At 44.0% G+C, this 21,009-nt stretch overlaps 1 protein-coding gene across 1 annotated transcript; it reads left to right on the top strand.

Moving 5' to 3' along the window:
• Window positions 1-618: 618 nt before the first annotated feature.
• Window positions 619-14,047, top strand: LOC130256700 (RNA polymerase II elongation factor ELL2-like; the record flags this gene model as incomplete). The annotated part of the gene is made up of 3 exons (XM_056498570.1): window positions 619-804; window positions 9,071-9,195; window positions 13,880-14,047. Coding segments are annotated over exons 1-3 (479 nt in total), but the record flags the coding sequence as incomplete, so codon positions are not given.
• Between the last annotated feature and the right edge of the window lie 6,962 nt (window positions 14,048-21,009).

The following is a 21,009-nucleotide window of genomic DNA, read 5'->3' as shown; positions in this document are numbered from 1 at the left end:
CAGCAGCTGCCCTGAGAAAAATGGGCTCTCACCTGCCTGTGGCTGCAGTCACCTGCCTGCAGGGACATCCCTGCCACTGGAAGTGCAGCTCCTGCTCTGCCTTATCTGAGTGCAGAGCTTTTTTAGGCAGCAGCATCAAGGCTTTCTGGAGAGACAAAATTAAACTTCTGAATTTCTCATTTGGGACATTCTGTTTCATGAATGCTAATCATGATTTGTGTGATTCTTGGTAGTGGTTTACACAGATCCTAAGGGAATATTTTACATTCAGTGACTAGGGTCTGAGGACTGGGAATACTGAGACAGTTGTGGAAAGTGGGACCAATTTGTTTTGGGTTGGCACTGAGAAACTCAGGTGAGACAGGTCTGGTTGCTGGTAGGGTACAGGGTGCCCTTGCAACATGCTCCATGCAGTAGCACTTAGGGATTGGGCTTTGTCACAGAATCAGAGAATATGCTGCGTTGGAAGGGATTCACAAAGATATGCAAGTTCAGCTCTGTCCCCAAACTCCCTGATGACATTTTTTTTTCTATTTTTTGTTCCCTTTGGGAAAATAAGCAAATGTCAAAAGAGCCCAACCAAACACTTCACCTCCTGCACCTGTGAAGAGGAAAACAATGCCCACCAAGCCTGCAGATAGTGAAGGGAATCCTTGCCCTGCTGTTTATGGCCAACCCTACAGGGGCAGGGTGATTCATTTACTTGCTCTGAGGACGTACAAGAAGCCACAGTTACTTGCCTGCTTGCAGAGAGATGGAGTCATGCAAAAGGGCAAGGGTACCCTTGGCAAGATCCTCCAGCAGGTGAGACTGATGCGGTTACACTGTGTCTCTTTCCTAATTACTTAAGATCAGACAAAGTATCGCATCATGGATGGAGAAGGATACAAAAAGAGGCTCTTTCAGTCCCAGTTTATTGCATGGCGATGGTATGGCCGAAAAGAGGCTGAGTTTCTCTGGGGCACAGGTATTCAGGAGAGGGGAATGGGAGTGGCCTTGGCTAGCTGCCAATGGGATGAAGACACAGACGGGACAGGGGCCGGAATACCCGACCCCTCGGTGGGTACAAGGACACAGGGGAAGGTCACAGGACCGGAAAGGAAGACAGGAACTGGGGTTTGCAGGAAGGAGGTTACAGGATACCTTGATATAATTTCTTATACCTCAAATACTGAATTACAACATCTCCCCGTTTTTTTGTTTTTTAAGTAGGGGGATGATATTAAACTAATTCTAGTCTGAATTTATTATTTTGCCCACCATTTCTGATAAGCAGGAGAGTTAGATTGTTTTATATTTGCCATCTCTATATGATTGCCTGTTGAGGTAGAAGAAATTATACCATTAATGGCTTTAAATATTAAATGACGTAGGATACCAAATGCTATCGCTACAAGGAAAAGAATAACAACAAATAACATAATGGTTTTGACTATGGAAGTCCACCACCCAGCAAACCCCCAGCCCTTGAAGAGTTCATTAAGCCAGTCCTTTGTTTCTTGCAGAGCAGCGTGGACATTTAGGAGCTCTTGCAGTCAGGTTCATGCAGCAAAGTCCTTCAAATCCCTGGCATCCCAGGCAGGTGGACACAGGGTCTGTTGCTGCTGCAGTGGACAGGCATATGTTTTCTGAGGGATGATCCACGCAGCTGCCAAACTGTTCAAAGCTAACAGGACACTGGGTTAACTGAAGGGTAGCTTTCTTCTAAAAGGAAAAACAAACAGTTTAGAACATGTTATAAGTCTTTTTCTGCCGGAGGGTATTCCTTTATGAGGTTTTTGTTTCCTTTTCCTCTGCGGCGTCTTCTTTTCGAAGCAGTGGTTACTTGCTTCTCATCTCCTTCTGCTGTGGCTGGAGTTTTGGGAACAAAAGGTTTAACCCACTTTTGGGGAATCCATCGAGGGCCTGAGGGGGTTGACACACATGCATAGCCCCTTCTCCAGGTTACTAGCTCATAGGGACCCCTGGTTTCCCATGTTTCTGGATCCCTAATCAAAACAGGTGGATGCTGAGACAATTTAAACTGTTTACTGCTGTTAAAATGACGGACCACAGGAGGTGTCATGGTTTCAAACGAACAATTCAAGAAATTGATTGTGAACAGAGCTTTACAGAGCTTTTGCTGGGGAGACATCCACACAGTTGAACTGCTTTGCCTAGCTAGAACCTGTTTGAGTGTCTGGTGTGTGCGTTCAACCACTGCTTGGCCTGTAGGGGAGTGGGGGATGCCTGTTTTATGTCCCAGTCCCCACTGCTGGACAAATTCCAGGAACTCCTTGGATGTGTATGCTGGTCCATTATCTGTTTTTATTTCCTTAGGGATCCCCAACACTAAGGCTTGCACTAGGTGTTGTTTTACATGTACAGCCTTTTCCCCTGCATGTGCGGATGCATAAACTGCACCTGAATATGTGTCTATACTCACATGAACATATTTGAGGTGTCCAAAACTAGGAATGTGTGTGATGTCTGTTTGCCACACCTCACAGCTGCCTAGGCCCCGGGGATTAACCCCTATACCCAGTGATGGCATGGCCTGGAGCTGGCAGCTGGGACAGGTGGCTACAATAGCCTTGGCCTGACTCCGTGTTAGCTGGAACTGACGGACCAAACCTGCTGCATTCTGGTGGTACTGCTGGTGGCTCAGTTTTGCCTGTTGGAAAATGTCAGGAAGGCGTGCCTTTTCAGCTGGAGCTGCAAGGGTGTCTGCCATCTGGTTCCCTTCTGAGATTTCACCTGGTAGTTCTGTGTGTGACCTCACATGCATTACATAGAAAGGATGTTCTCTGTGAGAAATCAAATAGATTAGTTTTGACAGCAGCCTAAAGAGCTGCTCATTATTGATGTCTTTGAGCACTGCCTGCTCCGCCCTGGATACTACCCCAGCAACATAAGCTGAATCTGTTACCAGGTTGAAAGGCTCTGAAAACTGCTCAAAGGCCCTCACAGCTGCAGCCAGTTCTGCAATCTGGGGTGACCCCTCCACAAACTTAACATCAGCTTCCCAATGCTGAGTCTGAGGATTTCTCCAAGTCATCACCGACTTATGGGAGGCCCCCGATGCATCTGTGAACACTGTGAGTGCCTGAAGCGGTCTCCTGCTTCTCTTTTCACGAGGGATGAGGTGGAATTCCTCATTAAACAACTTATGAGCTGGGCTGTGAACAGATATCTGTCCAGTGTAGCTATCCAGAGATATCTGGAGGCTGGCATTGCTCTGTAACAAATGCTCAAACATTTCCTTTGTTAGCCTTTCAGGAGAGTTTTTTCCCTCCATAGAAAGTTTAATTGGCAGGTGAATACATGTGAAGTCAGACCCAGACAGTTCACGCAGCCTCATTCTTGCTTTTTGAATCAACTGAGCCATAAGCTCCTGTGGTTGTGTGATAGTTTTGGATCTTTGGTGGGAGAGGAAGACCCATTCTATGATTAAGAGTGAGTCCTTCTGCCCCTCAATCCACTGAAATATTAACCCATGTAAGTTTGGCAGTTTCCCCAAAACAATGAATTTGAAAGGTAGTTCAGGCTGGTAGCGGTGAGCCTGCCTTTCAGACAGGGCTTTCTGTACCTTTTCAATTGCAGCTTTTGCCTCAGGTGTCAGCTCTCTGGGAGACAGTAGCTCCCTCTCCCCTTTCAATAAATTAAAAAGGGGTTGTAAGTCCTCATTAGTGAGGCCTAACCAAGGTCTTACCCAGTTCAATGACCCACACAGAGAGTGAAGATCTGCAAGAGTTTTAGGGTTACAATTAATTTCTAATTTCTGTGGAACAATGGTCCTGGCTGTAATCTGTAGGCCCAAATATTTCCAAGGTGGCATCCTTTGAACTTTGTTTTCCTGTAATTGAAATCCAGCAGAGGTTAAAACTTTAACTACTAGGTCAAGCGTGTGTTGGAGTATGGAATTGTCAGGAGCACACACCAGCACATCATCCATGTAGTGTAGGATTATAGCTTCCCTGCTTTGTGCACGCACAGGAGACAACAATGAAGCTACATACCACTGACAGATAGCAGGACTACACTTCATGCCCTGTGGAAGCACTTTCCAGTGGTATCTCTTCATTGGAGCCTCTCTGTTCAATGATGGCACTGAGAATGCAAACCTGGGAGCATCTTCAGGGTGTAATGGGATTTGGAAAAAGCAATCTTTGATGTCTAAAACTGCCAATTGCCAGTCTCTAGGTAACATGCTAGGACTAGGCATTCCAAGTTGAGGAGACCCCATGTCCTGAATTACTTTATTTATTTCCCTAAGGTCATGCAACAATCTCCATTTGTCTTTCCCTGGTTTTTTCACTACAAAGATTGGAGAATTCCATGGACTAAGTGTTTCTTCTATATGATTTTTTGCCAATTGTTCCTCTACAAGTTTTTCAAGTGCCAGTAACTTTTCCTTTTTCAGCGGCCACTGTGTTGTCCAGATGGGTGTGTCACTTAGCCATGTTAGCTTTTGGACTTGGCAGTCTACAGTGGCTGCTTCCAAAAAATCTTGAGGGGTTTTTGGAATTATCATTTTAACTCCCCACTGTGACATGGAGTCCCTCCCCCACAAGGGACATTTGTAATCAATTACAAACGGACGAACACTGGCCAATTTGCCGTCCGGTCCCTCAATTTGTACAATGCGTTTTGATATTTTTGCCAATTTAACTCCTCCTATACCCTGGAGCTGCCCAGCTACAGGTTGCAATTCCCAATGTGAAGGCCAAAGTTTTTCAGGAATAATGGTCACGTCTGATCCCGTGTCCAGAACACCCTGCACGTGTAGGTGATCTGATCCATGTGTCATGTTGCATGCTAGAGAAGGTTTTTCCTCCTTTACTGTTTCTGCCCAGTAAACCTCTGGTGACTTATCATCTGCTGTGATGTCTGCTGGAATAGGAAAGGCTTGGGCCAGTACTTGCCCCTCACACAAATAGAAAGGTGCTTGAGAGCAACGGGCTAATATTATAACACTGGATATTTTCCCCTTCATGATCATAGGAGCTATTTCAATTTCTAAAGGTGTGTGTGCAGTGTCTCCCACAACAAAATACTCACTCTCCATGTGGCAAACCGTCATGTCAATTAAGGGGCTTGAGATGTCCACTGTAATGATGGTCCACTCAGCAGATCTGAAATGAAACCCTTTGGTAGTCTGGAGCCTTACACGGCCACAGGACTGCCTGACCTGGTTAAGAGAACATTTAACATTTATATCATCTGTTATCCCCACATTATCCCTTCCACCCTCCCCCTTTGTTTTTAAGAGAGAGGCTTTTGCTACAGTATAGCCTGCAGAATTTATATCCTGGCGCTCTATGGTGTTTATGGCAGGCCAGCGCCTCAGTTCTAGTTTTTTGGTCCACTGATTTTCTTCTGTTTCCTGTTCTGAGGACAGTCCCTAGCAAAATGTCCTTCCTGCTGACACTGGAAACAGGTGATCTTCTTTAGCTGCTGTGATGACATGTGCTGCTTCTTCATCTGTTGTGGTGGAGGTGCTGGAGGCTTAGGAGGTGCTGGACTCGGGTTCCTCTCAGGATCACTGAACAGTTCTGCTTTGCGTGTGCATGCTTCGATCATCTGTGCTAGGCTGGGCTCCGGGTAGAGTGGTAAGCTCGAGATGACTCTGCGACATGCTTGATTGGCGTTCTTCTCTGCTAATTCCTTAATCAGTTCTGCATGCATGGCTGGATTTTGCACCTGGCGTTCCACCTGTGTCTTTAATCGATCTATAAAACTTAAAAAACTCTCAGAAGAATGCTGTTTAATATGAACATAACTAGTAGTTACTTCAGGTGTTGGCAAACTGATAAAGGCCTTTTCAGCTGCATCACTAACCTTATTCAAAATAAATTTAGATAATAACCGAATTTGTTTTTCAGGGCAGTGAATTTCACCCTCCCCACATAAATGATCCAATGTAATTTCATTATCATCAGAATCTTTGGAATGCTCAGGGTTTTTATGAAGCTCTGTTAAAAGACTGCTTAAAGAACGTTTCCAAATATTAAGCCATAATTCATATTCAGCTGGAGTTAGCAAACACATAAAAAGGTCCTTTATATCCTGGGGAACTAATTCATTAGACAAAAGAGTTGTTCTTAGCATCCCTTTAAATATTTCACTTTGCCTCCCAAATTCCCTTTGCACCTTACAAATTTCCTTTTTATCTTGGTATGAGAATGGCTCGTAGCTTCTCCTACCATTCCTTCTACCCACATAACTAACCGGAGCTGCATCAAAGAACTGAGGAGGGTTAGTCAGCAAGTTAGGGGTTGTTAAGTGGTTCTGTGTCTCTGCCTGCGTTCCTGAAACACGTGCTGCCCCTCCCCCTGTCTCAGCTCTCAAGGAGCTCCTATTGTTTTCTGTCCCCGTGTTAGAAAGATAGTTACAAGGTGATATAGAAACAGCAGCTTGGAAATATGGGTTTACATAGCTGGGAGGATATAGAGCAGAAACGGGAGTTGGATGCAGGAATGGGTTATTGGAAGAAAAAGGCATATTGTTAGAAGTTAGTACAGATTTTCCCCCTTGCACTGAAGAAAGGTGATTTTCTAAATTAGAATTTTCAGGCGGCGAGGATGGAAAGCAGGGATATCTCGGCAAGTTTGTAGCAGCTTGTGTGAAGGATCTAAGTGTGTATAACTCGGGGGACTATTAGAATTAGTAGTTTCTTGAGGTATTTCTGATTTCTCTTTTAAGTCAGGGACAGAAGATTCCGAATTAGGCAAAGAGGATTTTAATTCAGAAACAGAAGATTCCGAATCTAATTGCTTTAAGTGTTGGTGAATATTTAGAAATATAGGCAAAAATAAAGCAGCCGTGGTATCGCCTTTCTGTATTTTAGAAGTTAATAAATTTCCAACATTGTCCCAAAATAAAACCGAAGTGACATCTTGCTTTTCAAATTCTATAACTTCTCGAGACAACAAACTAACAAATTTCTGAATCTGTTTTTTAGAAATTATAAAATCCTGTGCATCTAACATTTCTTTAAGCTGAGAAATAATACTCTTTTGTTGTGCAGAAAATTTCCCCCCATTCCGATGTTATAAACACAAATGCACGATTCCCTTACAGTTGCAGAAAGTTACAAATTAGCAGTCCGTTGCAAACCCAGGTGTGGGGGTACTGGGCTTTGTTACCACACGCGGCTGTCGCTATGGCAGCACCGGGCAGTCCCGGGGAACTCCTCCTAAGGGAATTCCCCGCGCCCGTGCTCACGCCAATAGCCCAACACACGTCGGTGGAGCGGCTGAGCACGTAAATGCCGGCGGGATTGCGCAACACCGCACACGTGTTCGCTGCTCCACGCGGGACTGCCGCCGCTGCCCCCGCGGGATACAAACCTCCCCCTGCGAATTTGGGGCTACTCCGTCTAAAAACTCCCCCCTCCCCAGTACCTCGGGGCTAGCTAGGGGTTCCCGCCTCCCCGAAGGGATATTTTACCTTCCTCAGACGGAGTGCGGTCTCGCCGTAACTCTGCAAAAGCTCCAATCTAGAATCGGCTCCTCCAATCTCGGAGAAGTTATCCGATTCACCCTCCTATGTTCGGGGCTGGCAAAAAAACAGCTCCGACCCACAGAGGTAGTTGGACAGCCAACGGGCGTTTAAAAGTCCTAAAGCAGGCACTTTAGCCAAATGGGGTCTATAACTGAGAGCCCCACGATTGGGCGCCAACTGATGCGGTTACACTGTGTCTTTTTCCTAATTACTTAAGATCAGACAAAGTATCGCATCATGGATGGAGAAGGATACAAAAAGAGGCTCTTTCAGTCCCAGTTTATTGCATTGCGATGGTATGGCCGGAAAGAGGCCGAGTTTCTCTGGGGCACAGGTATTCAGGAGAGGGGAATGGGAGTGGCCTTGGCTAGCTGCCAATGGGATGAAGACACAGACAGGACAGGGGCCGGAATACCCGACCCGCGGTGGGTACAAGGACACAGGGGAAGGTCACAGGACCGGAAAGGAAGACAGGAACTGGGGTTTGCAGGAAGGAGGTTACAGGATACCTTGATATAATTTCTTATACCTCAAATACTGAATTACAACATGAGACTGTGCAGTTTGTTCCAGCAATTTTTTCCACCACATTGTTATTTTATCCATAATTTTTATTTCTTCCGCCGCTGTTTAAATAAGAAAGTTTCCTTTTTAAATATTTCTTGTTTCGCATGTCTGCTGCTTAATTATGCAAACATTAATATATCACATCAGAATTTTTTCTCTTTAGCTATGAACATTGTCCAGGGAGGATACCTGAAATGGATACACTTTTGGATGCACAGACTTGCTTATCAAATGGATTCACAGACTTGTTTTCCTTCCAGCACAACCTTAGTTCTGCTTTTAAGACATGAATTTCTTATTCTGGGGGTCTTTATCCCTTCTACGCCTTTTCTTAAGCTGAGGGGACACAGTCATCAGCGCAGACCATCAGATAAACATCAGTGTTTATCATGTTTTCAAAGAAAGAAAAACACCAGATTTTGAGAGATGATTGGTGGTGCGTTGATGAGTTATTTAATATGTTGTAGGGCTCAAATGGTTGGAGACTTTTCCTGTCTCCATCTCAGCAGGAGCTCTCAGCGGGTGGCAGGTGATGAAGCCTAAATCAGTACTTTTCATATTAGCGGTTTTGAGCTTTTCCTACCTCATTTTAGCTTTTTGAGTAGATTTTGTGTTTGACTTGAGGAAGAGATGAATGTAATTTATTGTCAAAGGAACGGAGCAAGCATGTGCACTGCTTTCTCACGACAGGACTTTGCAGAAATCAACCCTGGCTCAGCCACAGGAAGAGGGAGGGATGCTGGGCCTGAGCACCACTCCTTACATATTGTAGCACTAAATGTTGTTTTGAAAGGAACATTTGCTAGATATGAATAGAGATACTCGATTGTTTCCAATTAGTGAAACTTTGAAACGGCTTAAAACTCATGTGATAGTGGAAGAATTAATCTCTGTTCCAAAGGACATTGTCCAGTTCCAATTGGGTGCTCACAAACAGCTGTTCAGGAGCAATTAGTTTTCTGTAATTTGCATATAGCAACTATACTGACCATTTGTTTTCTTAAATGTCTGCCTGTAGGTAGCCAACCTGAATCCAAAGGACAATTCCTTCAGTCTGAAAGAACATCTATTTCAAACCCTTCAGACTGATTGGCCTGGCTACAGTGAAATTGATAGAGAGAATTTGAAGTTAATACTTTCTAGGTAAATTCAGTCTTTAGAGGAAGGAAAAAATACTTTTCAGAGAAAACAGCCTGGGAAATGAAGCCTAGCTTGTTAGAATATATTGAGTCAGCAGCAGCCCATCAGTGTCATGGAGTCCAACTCCTGGCCCTGCATAGGACACCACAAGAATCACATCCTGAGCCCAGAAGTGTTGTCCACATGATTCTTGAAGCCCTGCTGCAGTGACCACTGGCCAGGAGAGCCTGTTCCAGTGCTCCAGCACCCTCTGGGGCAAGAACATTTTCCTGATATCCAGCCTAAAGCTCCTTTAACTCAGCTTCATGCTATTTCCTTGAGTCCTGACACTGAAGGTCTGTTTTCTCTGCAAGGGAAGAACTATGACAGTTGATATTTAGGCCTTGTGACATGAAATGTTTGACCATCCTTACAGAAAATCAGCTCTATCTCAGACTCCCACCAGCACCAGCCAGGTGACATCTCCAGGGCCTTCTGAAAGAGATGCTCCAGCAAAATCTGCTCAGGTATTTGGTTCATTTTTAACATTCCCTACTGTGTATTAAGGTTTAGCTCTCTGCTGATATTGTAAAGGCTGTGATGTGAAGGTGCAGGACCAGGCCAAAGCATTCTCTGCCTCAGGCACTCTGACTGCTTTGTCAGGAAGACTGTGATCAGAAGAGAGGGTCCTGCAGGGTGGAGCAGCACTGTTCTGAGCCAACTTTCTTCTCTGTCTGGAGATCTGAGTTCAGTTCCCAGCCTCAACTCATTCCCTGCAGAAGGGCTCAAAGGGCTGGCTCTGCATGCATGACAAAACTGTGTCAAAAGCTGACTGTACATAAGGGGCTGCAGCAGGGTGGGGCCCTCTCACTCTCTTTTCCCTCTCTCTGGCTTTCATTCTCATTGTTTACTCCAGATCTACACTATCCACGTGGCCAGACCAAGTTGGCATCCACAGAATTGTGATATTCCCTCTCTCTCTTCTCTGCCTTAATTTCTCTCCTCCTTCACTCTGCCTGGGAACAGCATGGCTGTCCTGTTCTACTCCATCCTCACTCCTGATGTTTCCTGTGGGAGTGGGGAGCTTGTGGCCGTGTGTTGTATCTTGTGAGCAGCACCTTTGAGATCCTTGGGAGGAGCTGAGAAATGATGGAAGTGCACTGAAGAAAAAGGAAGGGCTCATAAGTCACCACTTGTGAAAGTCTCTTGTACAAATCTAAGAATGTTTTAGCCATCATCTTTTGAGTCTGAAGAGTGGAGTGGCTGCTGGAGTGAAGGCTACTGTTCCTAAAAGCACAAGAGTTTGCTGGCATGTGACTGATGTCTTTGTCCATCCTGATGAGAATTGACAACCAACCACCACACCGTGTACTCCTGGGTTGTGTCAGTGAAGCACTGATCTTGTCTTGAACAGGTAGACTGGTAAAACAGATTCTTTAGTAAATCATGTGGGCATGCGACAAATGAGCTGAGTTTTTTCCTGTGTGTACCAGCAGGAATTGGGACCCAGAAAAAACCAACTGGATTCCCCATTTTGGAGAAGCCTTTGATAGAGCTGCTGAAGGAATTGTCTTTCTTCCAAAGCCTTTTAGCTACAGACTTGAAGTCTTAAGATGAGAAAGTAGGAATGATATAGAGCATGTATTTACCTGGACAACTTCCTGGTTTGAATGATCTTTTTAGTTAAGAAAGATGTGTTTTTAAGCATTGTTCTTTCAGAAATGCTGCTTTTTCAGAAAGGGAACAAATATTGATCCTGATCATAGATTAATACCTGAATTATTTTGTGTTTGTTGCAGAAACAGCCTCTGGCTTCTGACTTTACCGTCCTGTGATGAGCAAGAAGAGGCAAATTGGTCACCAGCAGTTCTCCAGTGACACCCAGCCAGCACAGCTGGAGGCCTCTCCTCTTCCTGGGTGCTGCCTTCCACATCCCATTTTACTTTGAATATGTCTCCAAGTGTCAGCTCCATTTCCCCCTGCATCTGTGAGGTGAACCAGAAAGACAAATTCCAGAGTTCCAGCATCCCAGACTCTGCCAGGGAACAGAAACAAATCCATAGTTCAAATGGGAAGAAAAATGAATTGGGAAGGCTGAAGCAGTCCCATCCTTTGGATTTTCATGAAGGTAGTAATATGCTGCTTTTCCTAATGCCTCTCTGGAGAACTGTGGTGTAAAGATTTGGTTATTAACAGAAGCTTCTGCCTGAATTAGGCCACAAGTGAAATGCTTTTGACTTTGTACAGATGTTATTAACAGTAAATGCAAATAAGGGAGGTACAAAGGAATAAAAGAAGAGAGGTTGGGTGTGGGGAAGAGAAAAACATTAAGTATGAAGATATCACCAGCACATGGATTCTGTGTCATCCAGCCATTCCTTCTTCAGCCTTGGTCTTGTCAGTGGTGGAGGCTGAGCCATGAGAGCAAATGCACTTAAGAAAATGAAATGCTCACAGCAAAGCTCTTCTTACAAGTTGTATTGAACATACTGTGACTTTCCTGGTGACAAGAGTGCAGAAACTTTGCATCCAAACTTGGTTTCATCCAAACTTTGGGCCTCTGGAATGGGCAGGGAAGTGGCAACAAAAATATGGCATGAGAATAATTCCAGCTTTTCTGCCTATTTCTTGTTACAACCTCCATGTTGGTGTCTCTCTCTCTCCCCCTCTGTCTACCTCAAGCTGTTGTCTTTTGTGAAACTGCATCTGTTGCTGTGTGACTTGAATGGCTGTGCAGATGTTACCTCATGCCTTCCAAACAGAAAAGCTGAGCTGGGCTTTACACTGTGGTAGTGCAGAATCTGTAGAATAAAGTGGCCTCACCTTCTTTCTGAAGCCTGGAACTGGCTACTGTAGAGAATGCTGTGTGTGCCCCATTATTAATTTTTGTAGCTTTTTCCGAGTAATTTACTGTGAGAAGAAAGTTTTGAAGGACTTTTACAAGGCCATCCAGTGGGTAATTTTTGGCATTTTAAAGATCTCCTGATGAAGAATGTCAAAATTCTGCTTTTCTGCAGGAGAAAGAGAAGATCCTTCCACTGTCTCCACATGCTCTGATACAAACAACCAAGCAGACTACTTGAGGTGAGTAAAATAGCAATTAAACCTTGCCACTCGCAGTGGGGTGCCATGTGAAGCTCTTTCCAGTTTTGAAAGGACGGGTTTGAGAAGGTTTTGCTGGCCCCAAGGCTCAGAGCTGAGATGAGCCTGAGGTGGGTTCGGCCCGGCCAGGCCCTCCCTTCCTGCAGCGCAGTTGCTCAGGCTCAGCTGCAGCAGTGCTGCTGCATCCCCCCTCGTGTTTGCAGGGCAGCAGGGCAGGGAGAAGTGTGTGTGTGTGTGGTGTCAAACACTGGGAATTGCTGCCAGCCTGTGCCAGAGCAGTGATGGTGGCAAGGACAGCCAGGCCTCCTGCAGCCCTGGGGCTCTGGGGCAGCCGTGGCCTTTGCAGCAGGCGCGGCAGGGCCCTGGTGCCATTGGATACAGCCAGGGATGCTCCGTGGGAAGGCTGAGGGCAAGGCTAGCCCTGCAGGGAGCAGCTGAGGGAGGCCTGTGCTGGGGCTCCTGCTAGGAAATGTCCCTGGGCAGAAGCCAGAAGTCCAGGCTGTTTCTTCTCTGGTACCTCCCAGAATGTTGAAAGACATCCTGTTGTTTCCTTTTCAGAATACACCAGCACACCAGTCAGGCGCATCTGCCCTGGGATGCATCCCTGGCACAAATTATTGTCTGTCTTGCTACTGAATTTCAACTGGTTAAAAATTTACTTCTTTCAACATTTATTCTTAAGAGATTTTGAAGGATTTATTCCCAAGTCTAGGGAGTTTTTGTCATCCAAGAGAACAAGTTTTGAGGCCCAGAGGAGCAGAAGTATTGATGTGTCAGTGTTGGGAAGTGGTGTCTATTATTCTCATTGCCACTTCATCTTGGATTTGTACCATGAGCTTTGTAAACCTCACTCGTCTTGTTTTCAGGGGGAAAGGAATGAAGAAAATTTTTCTCCCATCATTGGCTTTAAGCATTAATGAGTTTTTCCCTCCTTAGGAGTTGATACAGGTTGGGTTTTTGGTGTTGTGGTTTCAGACTTATATAGAGGTTTTTTTCATGGCTGTATTACAAGCACCTCAATTCAAGGCAGAGTTTTGTAACTGCTGTCCACTAGAAATGAGACATTATCCTGAACTCTGATTTACTGTTAGATACGCAGACATAAATGTAGCTCAAAAGCTCAAAATTTCAACTCTGTGTAACCAAATCCATAAATGCAAGCCCTGCCAAAAATGTATTGCAGATGGATTTTCAAAGGTAAATGTAAATTTAAAGTTTTTTTCCTACATAGAAAGAGAATATAATTTACCAATGTTTCTTCTCTTCCTGGTCCTTGTTGGACCTTTAATATTTGAAATTAGTTCCAATATTTTCTAAATGTGCTAATGAAGGAAAGCTCTACAATGTAAAGTATTAGCGACTAAGTGTCATAGAAATGTGGCAGATTTCTGGAGTTACCTGACTACATTCTCTTCAAGCCTGTGAACCTGTTTGTAGAAACAGTCAGTCCCAGAGACTTCAAGTCCTGACTCGAAGCTTCGGGGTCTGTGGTTGATATTTGCCACGTGGTTGGTGTAAAGCTACACATGTGCTTTATGGAATAGAAGCACATCAGAATCTTCTCTTAGAGTTCACTCGCAGAAAAATTATCTAATTTTTCCATTAGAAAATACATTGCCATAGTCTCCTTGGAGCAACGCCAACACTACAAGGATGACTTCAATGCAGAGTATGAGGAATACAGGAATTTACATGCTCAGATTGACAAGATAAACAAGAATTTCAGACAGTTTAATGAACAGTGGAAGTCTCTGATTCCACGCTTCAAAGCCTGGTAAAGAAGGATAAAACTGTGAAGGTTGTGCTTCATCACAGCAGTGTTTTGCATTCCCTGAAGTTGCTCAGTGGGACAACGGGAAACTGCAGAATTGGCATATATGCTCAGACACTGCTTGGGCTGGGTCTGATTTTTGCAACACTCTGCCCAAAAAACCCTGTTTGAGCCGTGTGTGAACAAACACTAAGGTAAAGTGTATCCCAAGCAGAGTCATGGAGCATGTGCTCCTTCTATTCCCTATTGAGAGGCTTAATTGCAGATCTTGGCTGATACTGGGAGTTGGGAATTTCTTTTTGCAAACCTCCCAGAAGGGTGGTGGATCACAAGGAAGAAAATCTCCAAAGTCAAACTGAAGGTATTTTTAGTGTTTTACCTAGGTTTGCATTTTATAGTGGTAGTAAAACATTGTTCATGGTTTTTGTCTTGAAGATGCTGCTTCATTGAATCCTAGCAGATTATCAGCAGTTACAACAGGTATGTGTGACACCACACCTGCAGAGCCATGGGTACTGCTGAGTCTGGCTCAAGGCTTTTTTAAAGCAAAGGACATCAGGCTCTAAACTCTGCAGAGATGTATGCATGCCCTAATTTTCTTTTGCTTTCTCCTTGACAGGGTAGCCTCAGCTACTCTGAAATGAAGAGCAGGTAGCAGTACCTCCACAAAAAGCTGTCCCATATTCAGAGATGAATATCTGAATTTGACAAGCAATAAGTGGAGTCCTGATACCACACATCTGCTCCAGCCTGATTAATCAGTGACCTCTGGATTTTTATTTCAAAGACAAGTTTAGGCTTTTAGAACTATTTAAATTAGTATTGAACAGGTAAGTTTTGCTGGCACTGAGCAATAGATTATTTCTTAAAAATGTAGAATTAGATCAAAGAAGATTAGTAAGTTTTAGATGTTGAATAAAGTCAGTATTGAACTTTAACAAAAAAAAAAAAATTTCACTGTTGATAACTCCTTGTCTCATTGGGGCTTGTAAGGTACTTGGAGGGGCTTTCTTTTGGACAATTCTTTTCTTCAAGTCTTTGGTTTAGACAATGAAACAAAGTTTTTCAGTAGAGGGTGGAAGCCCAGTAGCTCGACTATGAAGTTGTGCACATTATAAGAAACTATTCTGGCACATTGAAATTATTTATTTCTTTTACAATTATCTTTTAAATCTGTGGGCTGAAACTAAAATGATCAGCATTAATTATTCAGCAGCATAAAAGAAGTGATGAGTTTTCAATCACTATTGAAAAACACATTTTAAGTATAACTAAGATGAGCTAGAGAAGCTCTTTTTATTGTTATCAAATGATTTTTTAATCTTCAGGATCAGGGTCTCTTATCCCCATCAATTATGAGATCTTCACATTAACTGCTATACAATATCCCACAGATACTTTGGGCAACCCTTCTGTTAATAATGTCTATTGCTCACCACCCATGACACATCAATTTTGTTTTTCTTCGGCAACACAATTAAAATTATTGTTTGTACAATCCTAAACAAAACTTGTAAATTTTTTACCCAATTGATTTTTGAAAAAACAGTAGAATTTATCTTCCTGATTTGACTAAGATAGAACAAAACACGAGGCTAGCAAAAAATATCTATGAGAACTTGTTTGTGTATGAGCATTTATTCAGCTGATACTTCATACCTGTACATATATGCATTGTTTTTAGATAATAGTGCATTTAACCAAGGGTTTACAAAGTGATGTGAACTAACTATCAGGTCATTGCTTTAAAAGATTTGCTCTCTTCCCTTCCTTTAACCTTTCTGTTCCTGAGAACCATAGGGAGTTGTAAATGATAAAGAAGTTCCACGGTATCAATGAGTCCAGTGGATTACTGACATTAAAATCAAAATCAAATGTATACACATGCCTTGTTTACTAGCAAAAAAGGGAACAAAAGAGAAATCTAGGTTTTGATTCCTGGACATTAATCAGATTTAAAGGAAATATTGCACAGAATGAAATACAATTTGGATTAAATTTTAAACCAGCCCTGCAATTTTCACCCTTAATCGTTTTAGTAAAGTGTCTTCATACTATAAGTACTTTAAAAAATAATTTGAAATAAAGTTCTATGGAACCATGCTATCATAAAACAACTACCCTTTCTTAAGTTCTTCACAGAGAAGAATGAATATTCTATAAATCTGCTAAAGGACAGAATGCATGGTTTAAGATGCTGAGCTCTACCTTTTGAGACACAGAGGGTACTTAATGCAGAGATAGTCTAAGAAATTCAAAAAACAGTATTAGCAGTGGGACAACAAGTTCTGAAGTCTTAGAGTTGGTATCATTTATAATCAGGCCTGCTCTCTGCAGTGGGTTTGAGCTCCAAAGGCCAAGCAGAGCCTGCAGGACAGGGAGCTGAGCTGTAGCTGCAGTTCCAGGAGGGGTCCCGTTGGTGGCTCAGGAGCAGCTCCGGTGTCCATCAGCAATGTGCCCGCTCCTCCCGCCTGCTGCCAGTCCTTCCCTTGCAGTGCAGCAGGAGCTGCTCCCTGCCCATGGCCAGCTCCTTTGCCTGCAGTCCCTTCCAGTGCTGGCACTACAAGCTCCCTCCTGCCTTGAGCCAAATGCCTGCCTGCACCTTGGGCTGCCTTTGCCAGGTCTCTTTTCCCAAGTGTTTGGCTCCCAGACTTCAGCCCCTGCCCATTGGTTATTTCCATCACCAGGTAGATTCACACAATGAACCATTTTGGTTTTACCTAAGAGGTGAATCATTGAGATTGTGGTGCTTTCTTGCACCCAATGTCCTGCTAAGACCAAGAACAAGCTGTTTCTGCAGCTTAGTTTGTGGCTATTCCTACATCATTTTATTCCACACTGAATGACTAAAGAAAATCTATCCTTTTCCTTGCTAAATTGAGGCTGCAGCTTAGTGCAAATATGTGTGTGTCCTGGTTTGAAAAGACAGTTGTGCTAGGGAAAAGCAGGGCCTTCCCTCAAAATGGAGCTAATAAACCCTTCCCTCTGAATTGGTATAATTTTGAAATTAAGGGGCTCTCAGGCAAAGATATGGGATAGAAATAACAGTTCTTTACTAGTCTATCTAACAAGACAAATAAAACAACAACAACTATGAAATCAACACCAAACAGAGCAGTAACCCAGTTCCAGCCCTTCTTGGCCGCAGGCTCACTTCCCTGTGCCCCCTCCCCTGTCACTAGCCATCAGTGCTGCTTCGCATGTCAATGGGAGAAAATTCCACAGAGAGGTTAGGAAAACAAACAAATCGCAAACAGTGTGAAAAGAGAGTAAATGTCATAATCCCCTTACATTTTCTACCCTTCCCTCCCCAGCCAGGGTGCTGCCTGAGTGGGTTCTAGAGATGGACCACAACTCACAGACAAATAGCCTCAGTCAGGTTCTATTATCCACAGATTGACAGACCTGTGAGGAATTGGCTGCCACAGCCTGTCACACACTCACCAGAGCTTAAGGATGAGTGAAAAAAATAGGGACAAATATTGATGTGGTCACTCATCATGGAAATGAGAAGTGCCCCAAAGCCAATGTCAGTTTCAAAGGGAAATTTATCACAGATTGTTATAACTGCCCTGATTATATATGATGACCAATTTCAGTTCATAGATGGCTACAGAATGGCACAACTCTGCTGACTCTATAGATAAAGACAGAAATATCCATTTCAGTTCCCACAATCAAGTATGTTCCAGGTCACTAAGTACTGCCCACATATATTTCCATATATGTGTATTTATGGATGTTTGTATATAAAGAACCAAACATCAATGGAATGATCTGAAAATCCACAGAGCAGGAGTTCCTCGCCCACTGGAGTCCCGGAGTTTTCTCAGCTGCCTTTGCCTGGCAGTTCTCAGCCAACGTGTGGCTCTGCTGCCATCCCAAATCTGCGCTTCCCTTGCCCAGCCTGAGTGCATGTGGGGCAAAATCCCCCAGCATCATCACCTTTACATCTGCTCATTGCTTTGGATAGCACAGAGCGCACAACACCCATCTCAGCTGGCAAATGTCATTTCTTGCAGATTGCTACAGCCCCACTGCTGATCGACAAATACACCAGAATCCATTTCAGTTGAAAAATGTCATTTATTACAAATTGCTAAACCTGCGCTGACAATACAGAACTGTACAAATCCCAGTTCAAGTTAAAAAAAGAAATTTATTACATGCGTACAACAATGCTATGCAAAAATAAATAAATATCCACTTGAGTTAACAAAAACTTAATTTATTGCCAAACTCTACAACAACTCACTATTACACAAAGATCAATTAGGTATTAACAACTTAATTTATTACATACTTGCCTACAGCCCATATAGAAACACAAAAATATGCATTCCCTCTCTAAAAAACCCTACACTAAGAATCCAGCTGATAAAGTTATACAATTATACTACTTCATACATGTTTAAATAGAATTAAATACATTTGTATGCACATATAAATAAATACGCATACAACTATAACCATCTACAGGTGTAAATATAGATTAAACATTACATATTACATACTACATGTAAGTAGATATGTAAACCAAACAGATCAATATACAAATATCACTGTACAAATCTAAATATTCATGTAAATGCATCAATACAAATATACAGCTTTACAACTCCACACATCTGTAAATGCAGTTAGACATAGAAATAGATCAATATACGTATAAAAATATAAAAATAGAATACATATATCTATGGAAATACAATATACCCATTTAAAAGAGTTATATACCTATATCTGCATCAATACAAATAGATACCTACACAAGTGAAAGCCCAGGAAACAGAACTAAAGTCAAATATAACAACATACTTAGACACATATATGCACATGCATATAATTACACACATATATGTATATATACAAATATACACATAGCACGTCCATAAATATAAAAGACATATGGAAATGCTCCCAATACAAATAACAATCTACACATGTAAATATTCATCTAATTATCCCTCTCTATGTGCAAGTCCATATATCTTTAAAGAGAACTCTAAGCAGAAAATAGGATTCCAACAGTGCCATCTTCAAAGCTTCTCCTTCTGGCTCTTGGTCCTGTGCAGAGCAGCTCTCCTGGACAGGGACAGCAGATGGCACATCTGGGAAGCAAAGGGAACACTGAGTCAGGAGCAGGGCCTTTCCCCTGGCAGCACCTGCACTTCCATCAGCAAAGAGAAAATCTCAGTGCCTCCCCAGGAGGGCTGGAAAGGAAAAGCAGGCCGAGCGGGCCAGGGTGTGGCGAGTGCAGCGTGGCGGGACTGTCCTGCAGCCCCCGGCAGCCCGGCACAGCCGGCACAGCTCCCGGGCCCTGCCGGCACAGCTGCCTTGCCCCAGGACAGCCCCTGTGCCGGCCGGGGCAGCTGCGCTGAGCAGCCCCAGCACGGGCAGGGCCGCTCCTGCCCCTGTGCCGGGCACTGCCCACGGCCACAGCCCACGGCACCCTCACCCCACCCTGCCTCACCGGCCCTGGGGCCTCACCCAGGCTCTGTGCCAGCAGCAGCTCCCTGCTCCTGCTCCTGCTCCTGCTCCTGCTCCTGCTCCTGCTCGCGGACTTTGCCTTCTCCCTGCTGGTGCATGTCAGTCCTCCTGCTGTCTCCAAGCAAAATTGGAGGCTTAGGAATTGGTTCCAAGGCCTGGCAGAGCTGCAGTCCCAGACCCCTCTGTGCTCCCTGCTGGCCCCTCCATCCCCTCAGCCCCGCCATGCTCTCAGCAAACCCCGAGTCCCCTTCAGTTTCTTCAGACCCCGCAGTCCTGTCACCCGCCTCAGTCCCTTCTGACCCATCCCGTCTCCATAGAGCCGCCACCCCCTCAGCCTGTGCCACTTCCCTGTCACCTCAGTGCCACCATGGCCCTCAGCTGCCCCACACCCTCAGCCCCAGCAGCACCTCAAGGTCACCATCCCTTCAGTGCCAGCGCCTCCTCAGCCCCTCAGCCCCCTCAGTCTCACCGTCCCTCAGCAGCTCCTCAGGGGACACTGCCTGCGGCCACCGGCAGCTGCCACCGCTCCAGGGACACCCGGGGCTGGAACTGCTGCTCTGCCCGGCCCGGCCACCAGCTCGGACCCAGCACAGCAACAGGAGACAGAGGGGAAAACAAGAGATTAAGAAGGCATCCGTGGAGGGAAAGAGGTAAAAAAAGGCCTGTATTTGTACAGATATCAATCTTCGTAACCTATTTATAGAGGTATCAATAGTTGTACAAATACAACTATATATATGTAAATGTAACTAGACATATGTATAAATGCATCTAGGCACATTTATAACTTCACATATAAAAACATAATTACATACATCTACAACTATATATAAATTGAACAGATTTATTAACACAACTATAAAAATGGATAGACATAACTATATGCATTTAAATACACCTATATAAATCTATAAATACAACTATATAGATAAACAGAACAATACATATCTATAAATGTGACTATTGACAGAGGGATTTCACCTGCCTGATGGTCACAGGCCTTCCCTCTGTCTCTTCCTGCCTCCTGGAGAGGTTATCAGATGGGATCTGGGTAGCAAAGGGAACAGGGAGTCTGTCTTGGCCCTTAGGCACGTTTCCCTTGGGCACCAACTGTCCTTCTGTCAGGGAATGTTCAAGATGGTCTGAAAGGGAGACTCTCATTTGGAATTTGAAGCCTGATCTTTAGAGAACAGGGACCCCTCTAAATGTTCAAAACAGTGTAAAGCATTGAAGAATCTTGATAAAGTCTCAGCTCTCGCAGTGCAAATGGCACCTGTGACAGCTTGAAACACAGACTGTCCCAGCTCCCACAGAGAAGCCCAGCCTTGTTCTTTCTCTGTGCTGACAGAGAGACCTTAGGTCTCACTAATCTGGGGTCATTCAGGCTTCTCCTTTTGTTACCGCACTTGTGGTTTTCAACTGCTTGGCCTCTGATCTCCTATTCCTTGTTTTTCTTGTGTCTCATAACATTTACC

This window comes from Oenanthe melanoleuca, chromosome 1 (assembly GCF_029582105.1).
Source record: "Oenanthe melanoleuca isolate GR-GAL-2019-014 chromosome 1, OMel1.0, whole genome shotgun sequence".
In the NCBI taxonomy this organism is placed as follows: Eukaryota; Metazoa; Chordata; class Aves; order Passeriformes; family Muscicapidae; genus Oenanthe; species Oenanthe melanoleuca.
The sequence above is the reverse complement of the archived record's forward strand: the minus strand, read 5'-3'. Positions and strand labels throughout refer to the sequence as shown.